This window comes from Limanda limanda, chromosome 2 (assembly GCF_963576545.1).
Source record: "Limanda limanda chromosome 2, fLimLim1.1, whole genome shotgun sequence".
Classification (NCBI taxonomy): Eukaryota; Metazoa; Chordata; class Actinopteri; order Pleuronectiformes; family Pleuronectidae; genus Limanda; species Limanda limanda.
In genome coordinates this window covers 21319769-21332791 of record NC_083637.1, presented here as the reverse complement: position 1 = coordinate 21332791, position 13023 = coordinate 21319769, and the positions used below count along the sequence as shown (strand labels likewise).

General features: G+C 40.7%; 1 protein-coding gene across 1 annotated transcript; it reads right to left on the bottom strand.

Annotated features, from left to right (window-relative positions):
• Positions 1-932: 932 nt before the first annotated feature.
• Positions 933-4603, bottom strand: caly (calcyon neuron-specific vesicular protein). Its single transcript, XM_061067494.1, has 4 exons — positions 4475-4603; positions 3916-4035; positions 3174-3287; positions 933-1187 (listed from the first exon to the last, which is right to left on the bottom strand). Exons 1-4 carry the CDS (start codon positions 4601-4603, stop codon positions 933-935), a joined length of 618 nt encoding a protein of 205 aa, XP_060923477.1.
• Positions 4604-13023: the final 8420 nt, after the last annotated feature.

The following is a 13023-nucleotide window of genomic DNA, read 5'->3' as shown; positions in this document are numbered from 1 at the left end:
AGCACACAAACCGCTTGTGGTTGTGTAACTCGAGTCGCTTGGTATGTAAGAGCAATACTTTCACTTGACTTTCATTTCACAGGACTGTAATTTGCAGTCGTGGGCTGATAAGATGTAGGATCAAATCATTTCAGCAAATATTCAAATCGACGGTTATGGCTCCTTGTTTTAATGGCTGAGGTGTGAGCACATTCCCTGCTGATCTCATACACACGCCCCTCCAAGACTAAATGAACAGACAGTGAGATAACAAGATGGAGCGATGAGGAGAAACTCCGAGCGATCTCATTAAAAACTTGTTATCTTCACTTCTCGCTCGGAGCTCTCGCCTCGCTTCTCTTCTCGCACTTCCAACTTTCTCCAACAAGTACACAAATCATTTAGTGTATGCACACACACTCGCACACTGCATATGAATGTAAATGTGCATTAACAGTGTGGGTATGTGCACACATACACGGAATGCAGATGGAGGCGTTTACACATGACTCAGTAACACTGCAAAAGTCAGCCACATTCTCCAACACTTTAATAACATGCCTGCCTCTAACCACAGCAACTCACAGCATTCACGCACACACACGCACACACGCACACACGCAAGCACGCACACATGCACACACACACACATCAGGTATTAGCTTTTAAATATATCATCTACTAGCTTTTAAACAGATATTAGCTATTAAATATCAACATAACATATCTGGAATGAAGCTAAGTAAATGTGTGCTTTACGTTGTTGATTCAAAATTCTGACAGATATTCAAACACTTTTAAGGTGTAGGAGCACCACACACACACACACACACACACACACACACACACACACACACACACACACACACACACACACACACACACACGCACACACACGGCACTGCCCATCCTCATCACGTCCTCCTCTAACACCTACATCTCCATCAGACCCTTCACTCCTCTCCCTCCAGCCCTCTTTTCAGCAGCTCGCTGCTTTGCTTCGCCACCTCGGCCTCCTTTAGAGAGCTGATGACTGGTAACCATGGTGATGGCAGCTCAGGTCCAGGCCTCCGGACCTGTTTGAGGTGGCTGAGAGCGGCGAACAGGGTACAGCGGTCGGTGCCGCTGTGGACGCCGGGCTCGTCCTGCTGCTGCTGCTGCTGCTCTGGGAAGTGCATCTCCAGAGCTGTGGGGGAGCAGTGCTTCTGCTGTTAGGACAGAAAGACAAGAATAACTTCATTTGTTTTCGTCAAGGGAACACACTGTTCTGAGATTAACAACACATGTTTACCACAGAATCAACAAAGAGCGCAGAACTGCTCCTGTTTTCAATTTATGAGCGGTAATGATTATCAAACGTGGAGATTACATTAGAAGATCCGACATAGATTATGAAGCTCTAGAGAAGACAGGGAGATAATAGTCAGTTTGTTGAAGATGCATATCAACACTTACAGACACTCAGTCTGCATAGATTATATTGTATTCTTGTGTATATGTCAGGGTCAGAACTTTAAAAAGTCCCAGGGTAAATATGTCAGCGCATTTAAAAATAGTTCCTTAAGCGAGAGCTTTTGTCTGTGCTGTTTACCTTGTTCACATTTTATATAATAGCGCGCTCTAAAGAGAGCAGACTGGTTTTCTTTAACAAGGCCGTAGTAGAAATATAACGCAACATGTAAAGACTCTCACAGAGTTTGTTCATCTTGGGTCACTTTACAGAAAAAGTTCCAGAAAATAATTTTCAGCCGTACTCAGGAGGTGATATAGAAGAGAGAGGAAAAACAAATCAAAAGATCAGACAACTTGAGCTCACGTCAAGGTTTACTGATGTTTTTCAAGAGCTTTGAATTGTGTCTCCTCAGCAGATTAGGTTTGCTCAGTTGCCCTGGGCTCAGCTCATTTCCAACGTCAAAACTTAATTGTTGACTTCAGTTTACTCTGTCAAACAATCTCCTAGGGCAAGAACGACCTTTCACGCTCAAATTAAAAGTTGATCCAGAAGATAACACACCCGTCTGAAATCCACGTGGACGCATCGCAGTGCAAGGAAACGTCAACTGACTTGTAGTTCCAGGTTTTTAAAGGTTTCACTTTGAAGTTCCTTTAATGGAACACTGACTTTGGTCATAGTGAAGTGAAAGATGCTCTGACAAAACACATTTTTAAAACGTACGGCTCATTAGAACACAACCAGTGGGAAACAAATGAGAACAAAGGTTAAGATGAACAAGTTCTTCTTTAATAATCTGCACGGCAAATGTTTCCACACATCAGATCGGAGGACGTGAAAATCGCCTTTGACAAAGTTGGTTTATCTTCCTCTTTGAGCACAGATGACGCCAAAGCACAAACTCCGACAAACAAACACAATGTCCAGTCTGTTGATGTTGTGTTTTGGAAAGAACCCACTGACTCTGAGAGTTTCCCCCTTCAGAGGATCCTCTACCTGACCTTCCCTCAGCAGCGAGCGGCCGGACCTCTCAAAGGCACAGCAGTGACTGAACGCCACCCTGCGTCCTCCATCCTCACTTCTCTCTCTCTCTCTCTTTTTATGTCTCCAACAACACATTAACAGGGAAGGAAAAAATGCTGAAAGCCACTGTAACCGGCTAAAAACTTCAAAAGCCTCTGCCGGAAGGCCCCCTCCGCTCCCTCCCCCTTCCCTTCCTCGCTTCCCCCCTCACTGCTAGGCCTTTAATCACAGTTTAGTCACGCTCAGTCCTAATTAAAGACCCCTCCGATTCACAGGCAGGCGTCCCAATCTCTGCCTGACCAGAAAGCGGGCTGTGTCGCTCCCTCTCTCTTCTCCCTCTGCCCTCCCTCCCTATGTCTCTCCCTGTCTCTCATGTTCCTCTGTGAGAACGACTCTTCGGCTGAGATGCGTGGCAGCGTCGACTCCGTACGCCATGTCGACAAGGTGTCATTTGGAGATAATGAGTGTGGCTCTTCCTGAATCCTCCTGTATGTGACTGATGTGAGGGCGTGCTGAGAACCAAGCACCAGAAGAGCTGCATTGTGGGCTGTTAAAGTACTTTTATAGTAGGTGCTGCAGTGGGTGCTGATCTGGTTGATGTAATAAGAAGAAGTCTGACCACATGAGAGCAAAGTAGCTGAAAGATATTTAGAATAACTGTCTTTGCATTAAAACCCACGTATATTATGTTTTGGTGTGTGTGTGTATGTGTGTATACCTTCAGGACAAAACCCTCTGGGCAGGTCAGTTGGTCGTACCACATGGCTTTGTACATGAGCAGGAGGAGCAGGCTGGTCAAGAAGGCCAGAGTGATGAGGATCAGACCTGTGATCTGGACGACAACAACAGATAAATGAACCCACACACATACATAAAATATAGATACATAAACAACACTTCCGTAAAAAGCACCATCAATGCTTTAAGGATAGGGCTGCCAATATATGTATGTATATATATATTTGTCATTGTCAATAAATGCCAAAAGACACTTTCTGATTTCCCTTCCTTGTCTAAGTCCTGTCTCCAGTGGTCCCCTACATTGATGTAAGTCTCAAAAAATATATAATTTTTGTTTTAAAACAACTGGACATGGTTCTATTTTGCAAAATGTTAGTCAAGCAGAAGAAAACTATATATTTGCTGGGGACTATTTTCAGATACAGATGAATTTGGTGCCTCAGTGAGTATATAAGGTGACGGAATGGTGTCTGTCGTATTGACTCCATGATAAAGGAGGAACCTGTCAACTGTGCCTTGCAGCAATGGCTCATTGAAGTTTGTTAACATGATGTGCATAGAAAATGGAGCTCTATGGCACAGAGGAGATACTGCGTCAGAGTTTGGATACACAGTTAATACTTGAAAATAGGATCAGTTAATTTTTCATGGCACACACAATAACAATTTGAGGATCATCCTTAAATAAGAATTTGTGCAGATGTCCTGTTGTTCGTTACCTTAATTTTCTCTGAAACCTCACTGTAGAAGTTAATGTTCAGTTTCTTGATGTTCGGCAGGTACAGCTTGTTTTTCTTCTTCTGCTGCAGTTGGTACTGTGTCGTCGTCTTCACAATGATCTGGACAAGAAAAAATGTAATGTCAATTACTGATGGTAAAAAAAACAACTCTGAACTCCTGATCAGGAGTTATTCATTCATCATTACAGTCACAAAGCGTTCACCACAGATCGAAGTGAGGTCGGACCCACTGAAATCACTGTTCTGCATGTGGAGAAGTTCATGTGCATCATTTGTAAAAGGACAGAGATTAAGTCAACCCTTTAAAAGCATAAATACAAAGTGTTTATTATTTGCTTTCTTCATACAATATGCATTCACAGAGGAGCTCACACTGTGTGGGCTGATGCCCCCGTTTTTACATTACATAAGGAAAAGGTGAGTACACCCACAGCTATTTTATTATGTTAGTCATTTCTGTAATGTAATGTATGGTATTTCAGAGGAAAACATGATGGGCAGGCACATTTAACAACACCAACCGACAGGCTGTATTTACCTTGTCCGCGAACGGCTTCTGTAGCTGTTTGACCTCCAGGGGCGTGATGAGGGGAATGTTATCAAAGCCGTCGTCCGCAGACGGCTGCTTCTCCAGCTTCTCAGACAGATTGCTGCCCAGCTTCACCATGGCTGCCTGGAAACAGAGAGCAGGGATGGAACAGACTGATTGGGTCAGACTGACTCAGACTCTGTTTAATGAAATGTGACAGCAGTGTGTGTAGAGCTGAAGATACTGCAAGGACATGGAGGAAAGAGGAGAATCGAAAAGGCGGAAAGATTTCTGAAAACACAATTTTGTTCTGAGCCATCCTAGGAGAAATGTTACATGGAATAGCAGGAAGTTGTGTGCAGGCATTTTTCATATGATTTCATATGGATTAAACAAATAATATATATCATTGTTAATAAGTGAGCTTTGGAAGTGAGAGTTTTTTTTGGTACAGGCTAGCAGACCCAGGCTATTTCCCCTAATTTTCAGTTTTCATGCTAAACTAAGCTAACCGCTATATTGATCATTAAGACCTCAAACTATAATTTAGCAAACAAGCAAATTTTTAGCTATTGCTTTAATAACTGTCTTGTATATAATTCAATGCGTTTCTGATGAGCAGAATTCCAATTATGCAACTTAAAATAATAAAAACTTTTAATTTGGAGCCATAGTGAAGCCTGTTGTCTCCATGTTTATGTATTATATGTGTATAATCAATAGTGATACTAAGCCCCAAACTCTTTCACCAATGTCTTTAATGTTTTGACGCACTCCACCATGTCTGCTCCGAACGCTTCTCTGCTCTGACTCTATTCTATTTTCTCTCCTCCATCGAATGATCATCTAAAAGTGGAGGGAAGAGGTGAGGAGCCACTTATCTCATTCACACAGTGGAACACAACACCTTCCCCCAGCCAAGGACCCCACGGGCCCACTGACGCCAATGACTCACAATGATGACACACACACCAGCAGGCAAAGAGTTACAGTCTTTATGCAGCAGGAGAAATCCCCGGTGCACAGGAGATGTGCTTCTGATAAAGGAGATACGGGATCATTATCACAGGCCACCGGACAGATACAGTACATAACTACTGTATATGTCTGAGTGTGATAGGCTCTGTTTACGTTTGAATGGCCTTTTTATTGATCTAATCATTCAGGAAGAATCACCTCTATGTTGTAAAACATTATTAATCTATTATACAAGATTAGTTTGCTACAACCTGTATCTTTATTTATTTGTCACAAGTTCGAGAGCAGCTCGTGTCAGTTGAATCCAAAGTATATTACTCAAGGCAACACTGTCCTTGGCCAGTGGGCGTTTGAAGTGGTCATCTGTGCTGACCACCATTCTCCCCCCCCCCCCACACACACACACATTTGTGGTGTGGGTACGATGAATCATCCTGAATCTGGGATGAACAAGCGAGGCGAGCGCTGCTGCTGTCAAACACTCAGACAGGAAACAGGTCCGGCAGCGGAAAGAGCTGCACCATGATGACATCCTTCCAAGTGCTCAGCCACTGATTTTGCATCACATTACATCCACTGTAAAATACTGATGATACAATGACGCATGATTTGATGAGTTTGATCCACCTTGATACCTTCACATGTATTCCTACCCAGGCACAGCTTACTGAAGAGAAATACATGAACGGCTGTAAGAGCTGTTTGCATTCTGCACTTCTCAAGTTCCTCATGCTTCACTGCTCATGCATATCTGAACTTGCTGCATTGAGGACTGCTGCGACAACACACACACAGGCTGTGTGAGCAGACACACAAACACACACACACACACACACACACACACACACACACACACACACAAACACACACACACACAGCTGCAGCAGTCTTTCATGAAAAAGGGTAAAACCACATCATTGTGCTTCTGAATAAAGTAAAAAAAAACATTTTAGACCATGCAGTCCACACAGGGGGGTTTGTTTTTTTGATACTTGTGGAATCAATCACAGCAACTTACAGCTCGACATTAAAAATGTGAAATCGGTGAATAACCTCTCAGTTAATGTACAGCCACGGATGTAAATGTGAGATGCATGTATTCTCTAAAGTAGATGACAGAATAACGAGTGGCTGCATGAGCTCTCTTCATGACATCCTGCACAGAAACATCTCACACGGCCCAACGCTGCGCAGCTGTCCGCGCTCGTCACGTCTGCAGCACAAATCACCAAGAAAACATTCGAGGGTAAAACCAGAGGAGAGGAACTTACTGTGGCTTTGCTCTGTGCTTCCTCTGTGCTTCCTCTGTGCTTCCTCTCTGCTTCTTCTCTGCTTCCTCTCGCCTGTGGATGACGGGATCGCAGCGCACGGATGCTGCTGCCGCGGGGACGCGCTGTGCCTGTGAACGCCGGTTGCCGTGGTGATGCGAGATTCGCTGCAGGACCGCGCATGTGATCGCGCCCGGAGCGGCTCCGTCCTGCGGCTTCGGCCCCAGGCCCGCGTGGGCCCGCGTGGCCCCGCGTGGCCCCGCAGGAAAGTGCGTTTGGTCAGTGGGACCCGATCACGCGGGCGTTTGTCTGAGAGTTTGTCATCAGCAGTGAGGCTGGACGGCGCGGTGTGTGTCTTTAAATGGAAACACACACTCACCAGTAAAATAACTAGGATAAGTTATATAACAATTTGTTTATCCGCTGCAAAGTATTCAAGTGTTGTGAATTTATTCTGGAGTATAGAAACACATGGGGCATATATTCAAAGAAATGCAAGACAAGGGTTAGGCCATGCTAAAACTGTATGGAAGAGTAATGGTGGTTGGAAATATTTTATACTGCAAATTTGAAAATGTCAACACAAATCTTGTGTTTTGAATTATTTGTGGATATAAGAGCCCACCTTTCCTTATTTTATGTTTAAGTAACGTCCAAACTGAGTTCCAGCTTTTATTCAAAGCAAATATCTGGACGGTTCAAATTTGACAAAGTTAGATTTTTTTTTAAATCCACTGCATCACGTTTGTTTTTGAGTCTGCTCACCTGCAAAGTGCTGGAAAGCAACTTAACTCAGCTTTGAAGTACTTTAACTTGAGTTTACTTTACTCTTTACGCCAATGCTTTCTGTTTTATTTCAGTGTACTTGCTACCCTATTATTACTAAGTTTCCCATACCACTAGATACATTTAAAAATTGCTATCGTGTAGCTGTGTGCAGAAAGGAAGGTTCTTCTTCCAACTACATTGAATTTTATGTTTGTTAAATGTAAGATTTAAAGTGAAGTTTTGCCCTCATATTTATTAATGTCTAATATTGTTTATAATATGAAATCAATCTCATTAATTATTAAAATTTACATAAAATATATGATCTACTTATACATTAAACCGCCAGTGAGTCAGTATAGTAAATATTTAAAATAACATTTACATTCAGCTAAAATATTAATGTTTAGAGTACATAATAACAATCCACTAATATAATTCTGCACAGGGCCATTTAGCATAGTGAGAGTGACTGTATTTTTTAAATACTTTTAACATTTTCCCGCTAATACCTCTTTTTTTCCCGAAAGTAGTATTATACTTTTACTTTCAGTTATTGTTTCTTTTGCTCAAGTAAAAGACGCCCGATGCTTTGGTTAACTAAAATATTTGCACCTAAACTCATGTGATTTTTTGAGAAAGTGATACCTTCAGGCACAAACAAAATTATCTAGACATTTACCTTTAAGTCACAATTTCCCAGAGAGGTTAAAATAAAGTTCTGAGGTTTCAAAACAAGAGTTTGTAATTATGGAAAGAGGTCAAAGGTCAGCAATAACAGCTATCACATGACCTCGATGACCTGAGGATTTTTCTAAGATGCGTTAAAGCATCGGCGTATTTCTGGGTTATTCAGCCCTGAATGAGGAATGGATGAGCTGTACGGAAGAGTGAGGTGGAGCAGCTCATCGAGGGGGTTTTAAATGCACGATGAAGTAAGAGACGTTTCTGAGCACGTATTCATGTGTATGTGAGTGTGAGACAAGCCTGTGTTCCAGAGAGAAAGGATGTGTCGGAGAATGAGTGGGAAGACGGAGCCAGGCTCGTCTGCAGATTCAGATCAACCTTTTCATGGAAAGAGGAGTCACGCTGTTTCCCTCTTTGGCCGTGACTGACTATATGAATTCATTATGCCTTTAGGGGAGCACTCGTCCAAAAATCAGCACAGAAACCCCCGCGCCCCCCTGCCAACCCATCAATTGGGCCTACATTTATTATTTTGACCTTTCCTTTGGGGGGTGGGGGTGTGGGGGGGACATCAAAGTAGATCCTCGCCTCGTTCCTCTGTGTGGAGACGGACGAGTCATCCTCACAGTGTGAGTGGCAGACTGCTGGCCTGCACTCGTTTTGTTGTCAGTGAAGACTAGAGACTAGAGAGTCTGGGTCAACATAATTAAAATGAGAATCAATTAGGCCGTAGTGTGTGGAACAAAAAAAACACTAGATGAAACCAGGCATGTTACTATTTGTGGGCATGCAAGTGTTTACTTGTGTGTGACCCTGTGTTTATAAAACTTTTCCTGATCATTCTGTCTGAAAATATTTCACATTTTCACTTAGAAAAACATCAGTCCGGGGACTATCTATACAAATCAAGTTAGAATCTGAAACTGATTGAAAACATCTTTCATTACGGGTAATTTAATTTATCTGAGGAAGGACTGATGAAAAAGTTTCTGTTTGTCCAGTTCCCCATCGGCTCCACATGTATTTAGCTTTAAAGTCTGGCAAAGTAATTTTTCACATTTGAAGGTGAGTTCATAATAAAAGAAAAATAAAGAAAAGGTTATATCTTTAAAACACACAACTCTAATAACTCCTAATTCAATCTGATCATATTAAATGAATGTATTATTTTGATATAATTTAAAATTGTATAGTGTCAGAAAGCTTATAGTTTTGCTTAATTTAAAGAGTGAATTTAATGAAGTGAATTAAATTGCTTGTATCGCACTCTCGTGCACAACGGGAAGACCTCGAGCAAACTGTGTATTAAAAGCGTTTGTGTAGTTTTATTTGAGGCAGAGAAGTGACGATGTGGTGAAATGATAAAGAAGATCAGATGTTGTTGTTCACCATAAAATAATAAAGACACAGTGCTTCCTTGTGTCTCCAGTGTTTGGTCAATACATTGTGAAAGACTTTTTTTCATACACAGGATACAAATATGAAAAGACCTCCTCTTGAACTCAAATTTATTTCTTTTAAAAAATATTTTACTTCAGGATGGTGTTAGTTATTTTGGTTATGGTGAAGTTTTGTTCATGTTTATTTTTGCTCAACAGTTACCCTGGGGCCTCCACCTCCATACAGGACCTATTAGATGATATTAATTTTCATACAAATAATCTTCCGTGAGAGGAGATGCATTGATTGGTTGACTGCAGCATTTATGTTATCAAATGTCCAGTGCTCATGAGGAACATCTACACTGCTCAGCAGAAAAAAAGTTGAGAAAACCAAACAGTATAGATAAAACTTAGACCCTCAATATTAGACCACGTCTGTACATGTCAGTGAATTAGACTTTCAGTGAAGTAAGGTACAAATATTTAAATTTCAGGAGTCTCTAACCTGTAATTCTGGAAATATAAGACACTGGAGCAGGATCTGCCCTTTGCATCAAGAGTAAGATATAGAGTCCCTTCCCCTGTGGCTCCTTCCCTGTTTACATTTCTCCTCCGTCATCCACCCTTCAATCTTCTTCTCTCAGCCACAGCACTCATCATCTATGCCTTCCCTACTGGACGGAAATCTTCTAAACAACATCGCCCTCTTCCCACAAAAAAATGTCTCCTCTCTTTAAATATCCCATCTGTCTCTCTTCCTCCGTGTCCCTCTCAGCATTCACTCCTCTTCGTCTTCCTCACTCCTGTACAAGGACACCAAGGCTCATTGCTTTCCCAATTTAAAGCTTAGATAAGTGAAACTGTAGCAGTGGCCGAACACAGTATATGAATGAGCTGAATGCCTGAAATGGAGTCATGGAGACACTAATGCTTGACGGACCTTCACATGCTTTTATGTGAGGTGACACATCATACTGGTAATGTTTCTAAACTGTCATCTAAATATGATCAGTTATTTTAACCACACACTTTGAATTTTATAGTATGAATCTTTGGCAGAAATATAATTGAAAAATAAAATAACACAAAAATATCCAAACTTTAAACTAATCAAAGTGGTTGACATGTTGGAGCAGAAGTGCCTTAAAAACTTGGTGTCTTTTTAAATAGAGGAGCAAATTTCCAGAAGTCGTCAAAGCTAATTAGATCAGTGTCAACTGCTTTACCAACAGGGCCATCTAGTGTCTGATTATTCAAATGACAGCTTTCAGTTCATCCTGGTGAGATGTTTTACTGAATCAGTTGGTTTTCCCTAATAACAGTGATCCAGCGTTTTACCGTAGTGTATAATGGGCCAATGTGAAACTAATAGTAAGTTATCTTTGCAACACTTAAAATAAGGATATTAATATGATTCGCCAATTTATTATGAATTATAATAACGACAAACTAATTCATTTCAAACTAAAACGGCTATCTTCTGTATCTTCACCAAGGCCCATCAGTCCCCTTATGAGACATTTAAATCTGTAACGTATGGATTTTTGTTGGATCCGCACCAAATTGTATCAAATGTGTTAAACTAGTTTAAGTTAAAGTAATCGGCCAAACTAGTAGCCACATTAATATCTGGGTAGACGTTGTTTTGAACAGGCAACCTCACAGAGTCGTCCCACTCATCGGTACCTCAGAGGATAAATTAGTTTCAACAAAGAAAAACAAACATTGAGGCTGATGGCTGTGTTCTTTACCACAGGGGCATGTTCACACCTTGTGATAATGGACGATTGCACATTAAACCACAAGTGAATTCCAATCAAAGCTGTGAAAAAACACAATTTAACATCAACACATGATGCAACTATCTCCTTTGCAGATGTGAGCCATGAGCACAGCCAGCTCCGAAAATAACAATGTACTTTTTTATCTATTACTTATGTTTCTTTTATCCATTTCTTTTGCCATCAATTTCAAATGATGTTGTTTTTTTGTCCTCCTGTATTAGATTTTGTATTATATCATCTATATGATTTTAATGCTACTGATAATTCTGCTTGTTGCCTTGTTTTGTTTTCTTGTTTCTATTTGTACTTTTTGTGAGGCACTTTGTAACAACTGTTTTGAAAGGTGCTATACAAATAAAGTTATCATTAGGGCCCGAGCACTGACAGGCACTGACAGACAAAGAGAACCTATTGAAATTGTAAGGATTATTATTATTATTTTTCAGGCAAATGAATTGGCTTTTTTGAGGGCTTTAACATGCTCAAATTCTTACCAAAATTTGCAGAAAATTAGAAAGTGCTGAGAATTTATTTTTCATTTATTTTCATTTATTTATTTATTTTTAAATTAATTTAATTTTTATCTACCTCCTGCGCAGTCCGCTTCTGCGCACATATTTAAATATCCCAACTCAATTAAATCACCTCATCTCTGCTGAAAAGACACAAACACAAAGTTGATGCCAAAATACTCATTTACAGGCTGATGTGACCCACATAAGCAGAAACATATACAGGTCGCCTGTTCATTAGGTGAATTCTCTACATGTCTCAGACTCAATAACAGCCGCCAAAGCTGAAGCTCACATCTGAAACCAAACTGTTTCGAGATAGATAAACATCCTGGTTACTAATTAGATGGTAACTGGACTGAATTTATACCACACTTATCTGGTGGTGTAGACCACTCAAAGCACTATGCAGTTCAAGCCACATTCAACAATTCACATGAATTCATACAGTGTTACTTTATGCTGAACTTTTTCTATCACAGACACCATTCACACACCGCTCAGCAGCTGAAAGGGGCAATTTGTGGATCAATATAGTGCAGAAGAAAACTTGTACACTGGAGAAGTCCTGAGACTTCTCCTGAGCTATGAAATCTCCTCCTGCCTGTTTTGTTGAGTCACCTGGGCCTTTCTTGTTGAAACATCTCGTGTTGGAACAGGGGAAACAATCAAAAGTAGACAACTTTTCCAGACTAGCCCTGAATGCTGACTGGTTAAATCAGTGCGTTTGTTCATTTTTTTGCGTGTCTCTCTGTCTTTTAATTAGCAGGTTTACGCAAAACCTACTTAATGGATTACCCTGGAAATTAAACCGATAAAATGTTGTTGTGGATCTAAATCACTGCGATATCGTTTCATTGTGAGATAGGGCCTTTTTCAACATTGTTGTAGTATTTGAATTTAGCTGCAGGGGACAAGCACTTACTTGTGAAGTCTGGAATGAAACTGCTACTGCTACCTAAATTAAATAATTAAATGTTTGATTTAAAAAATGGCTGAAAATTATGAAAAATAACCATTTCTAAGAGCAAAAGTTGAGATAATCAAATTGGTAGTTTTGTGTGACCAGCAGAATCCAAATGTTTGAGGTACATTCATTTAAAATACAAAAAAAGCAGCTAATTGTATTTTAAAGTCTGGAACCAGAAAATATCTAGTGATTCATCCTAAAATCTGTGC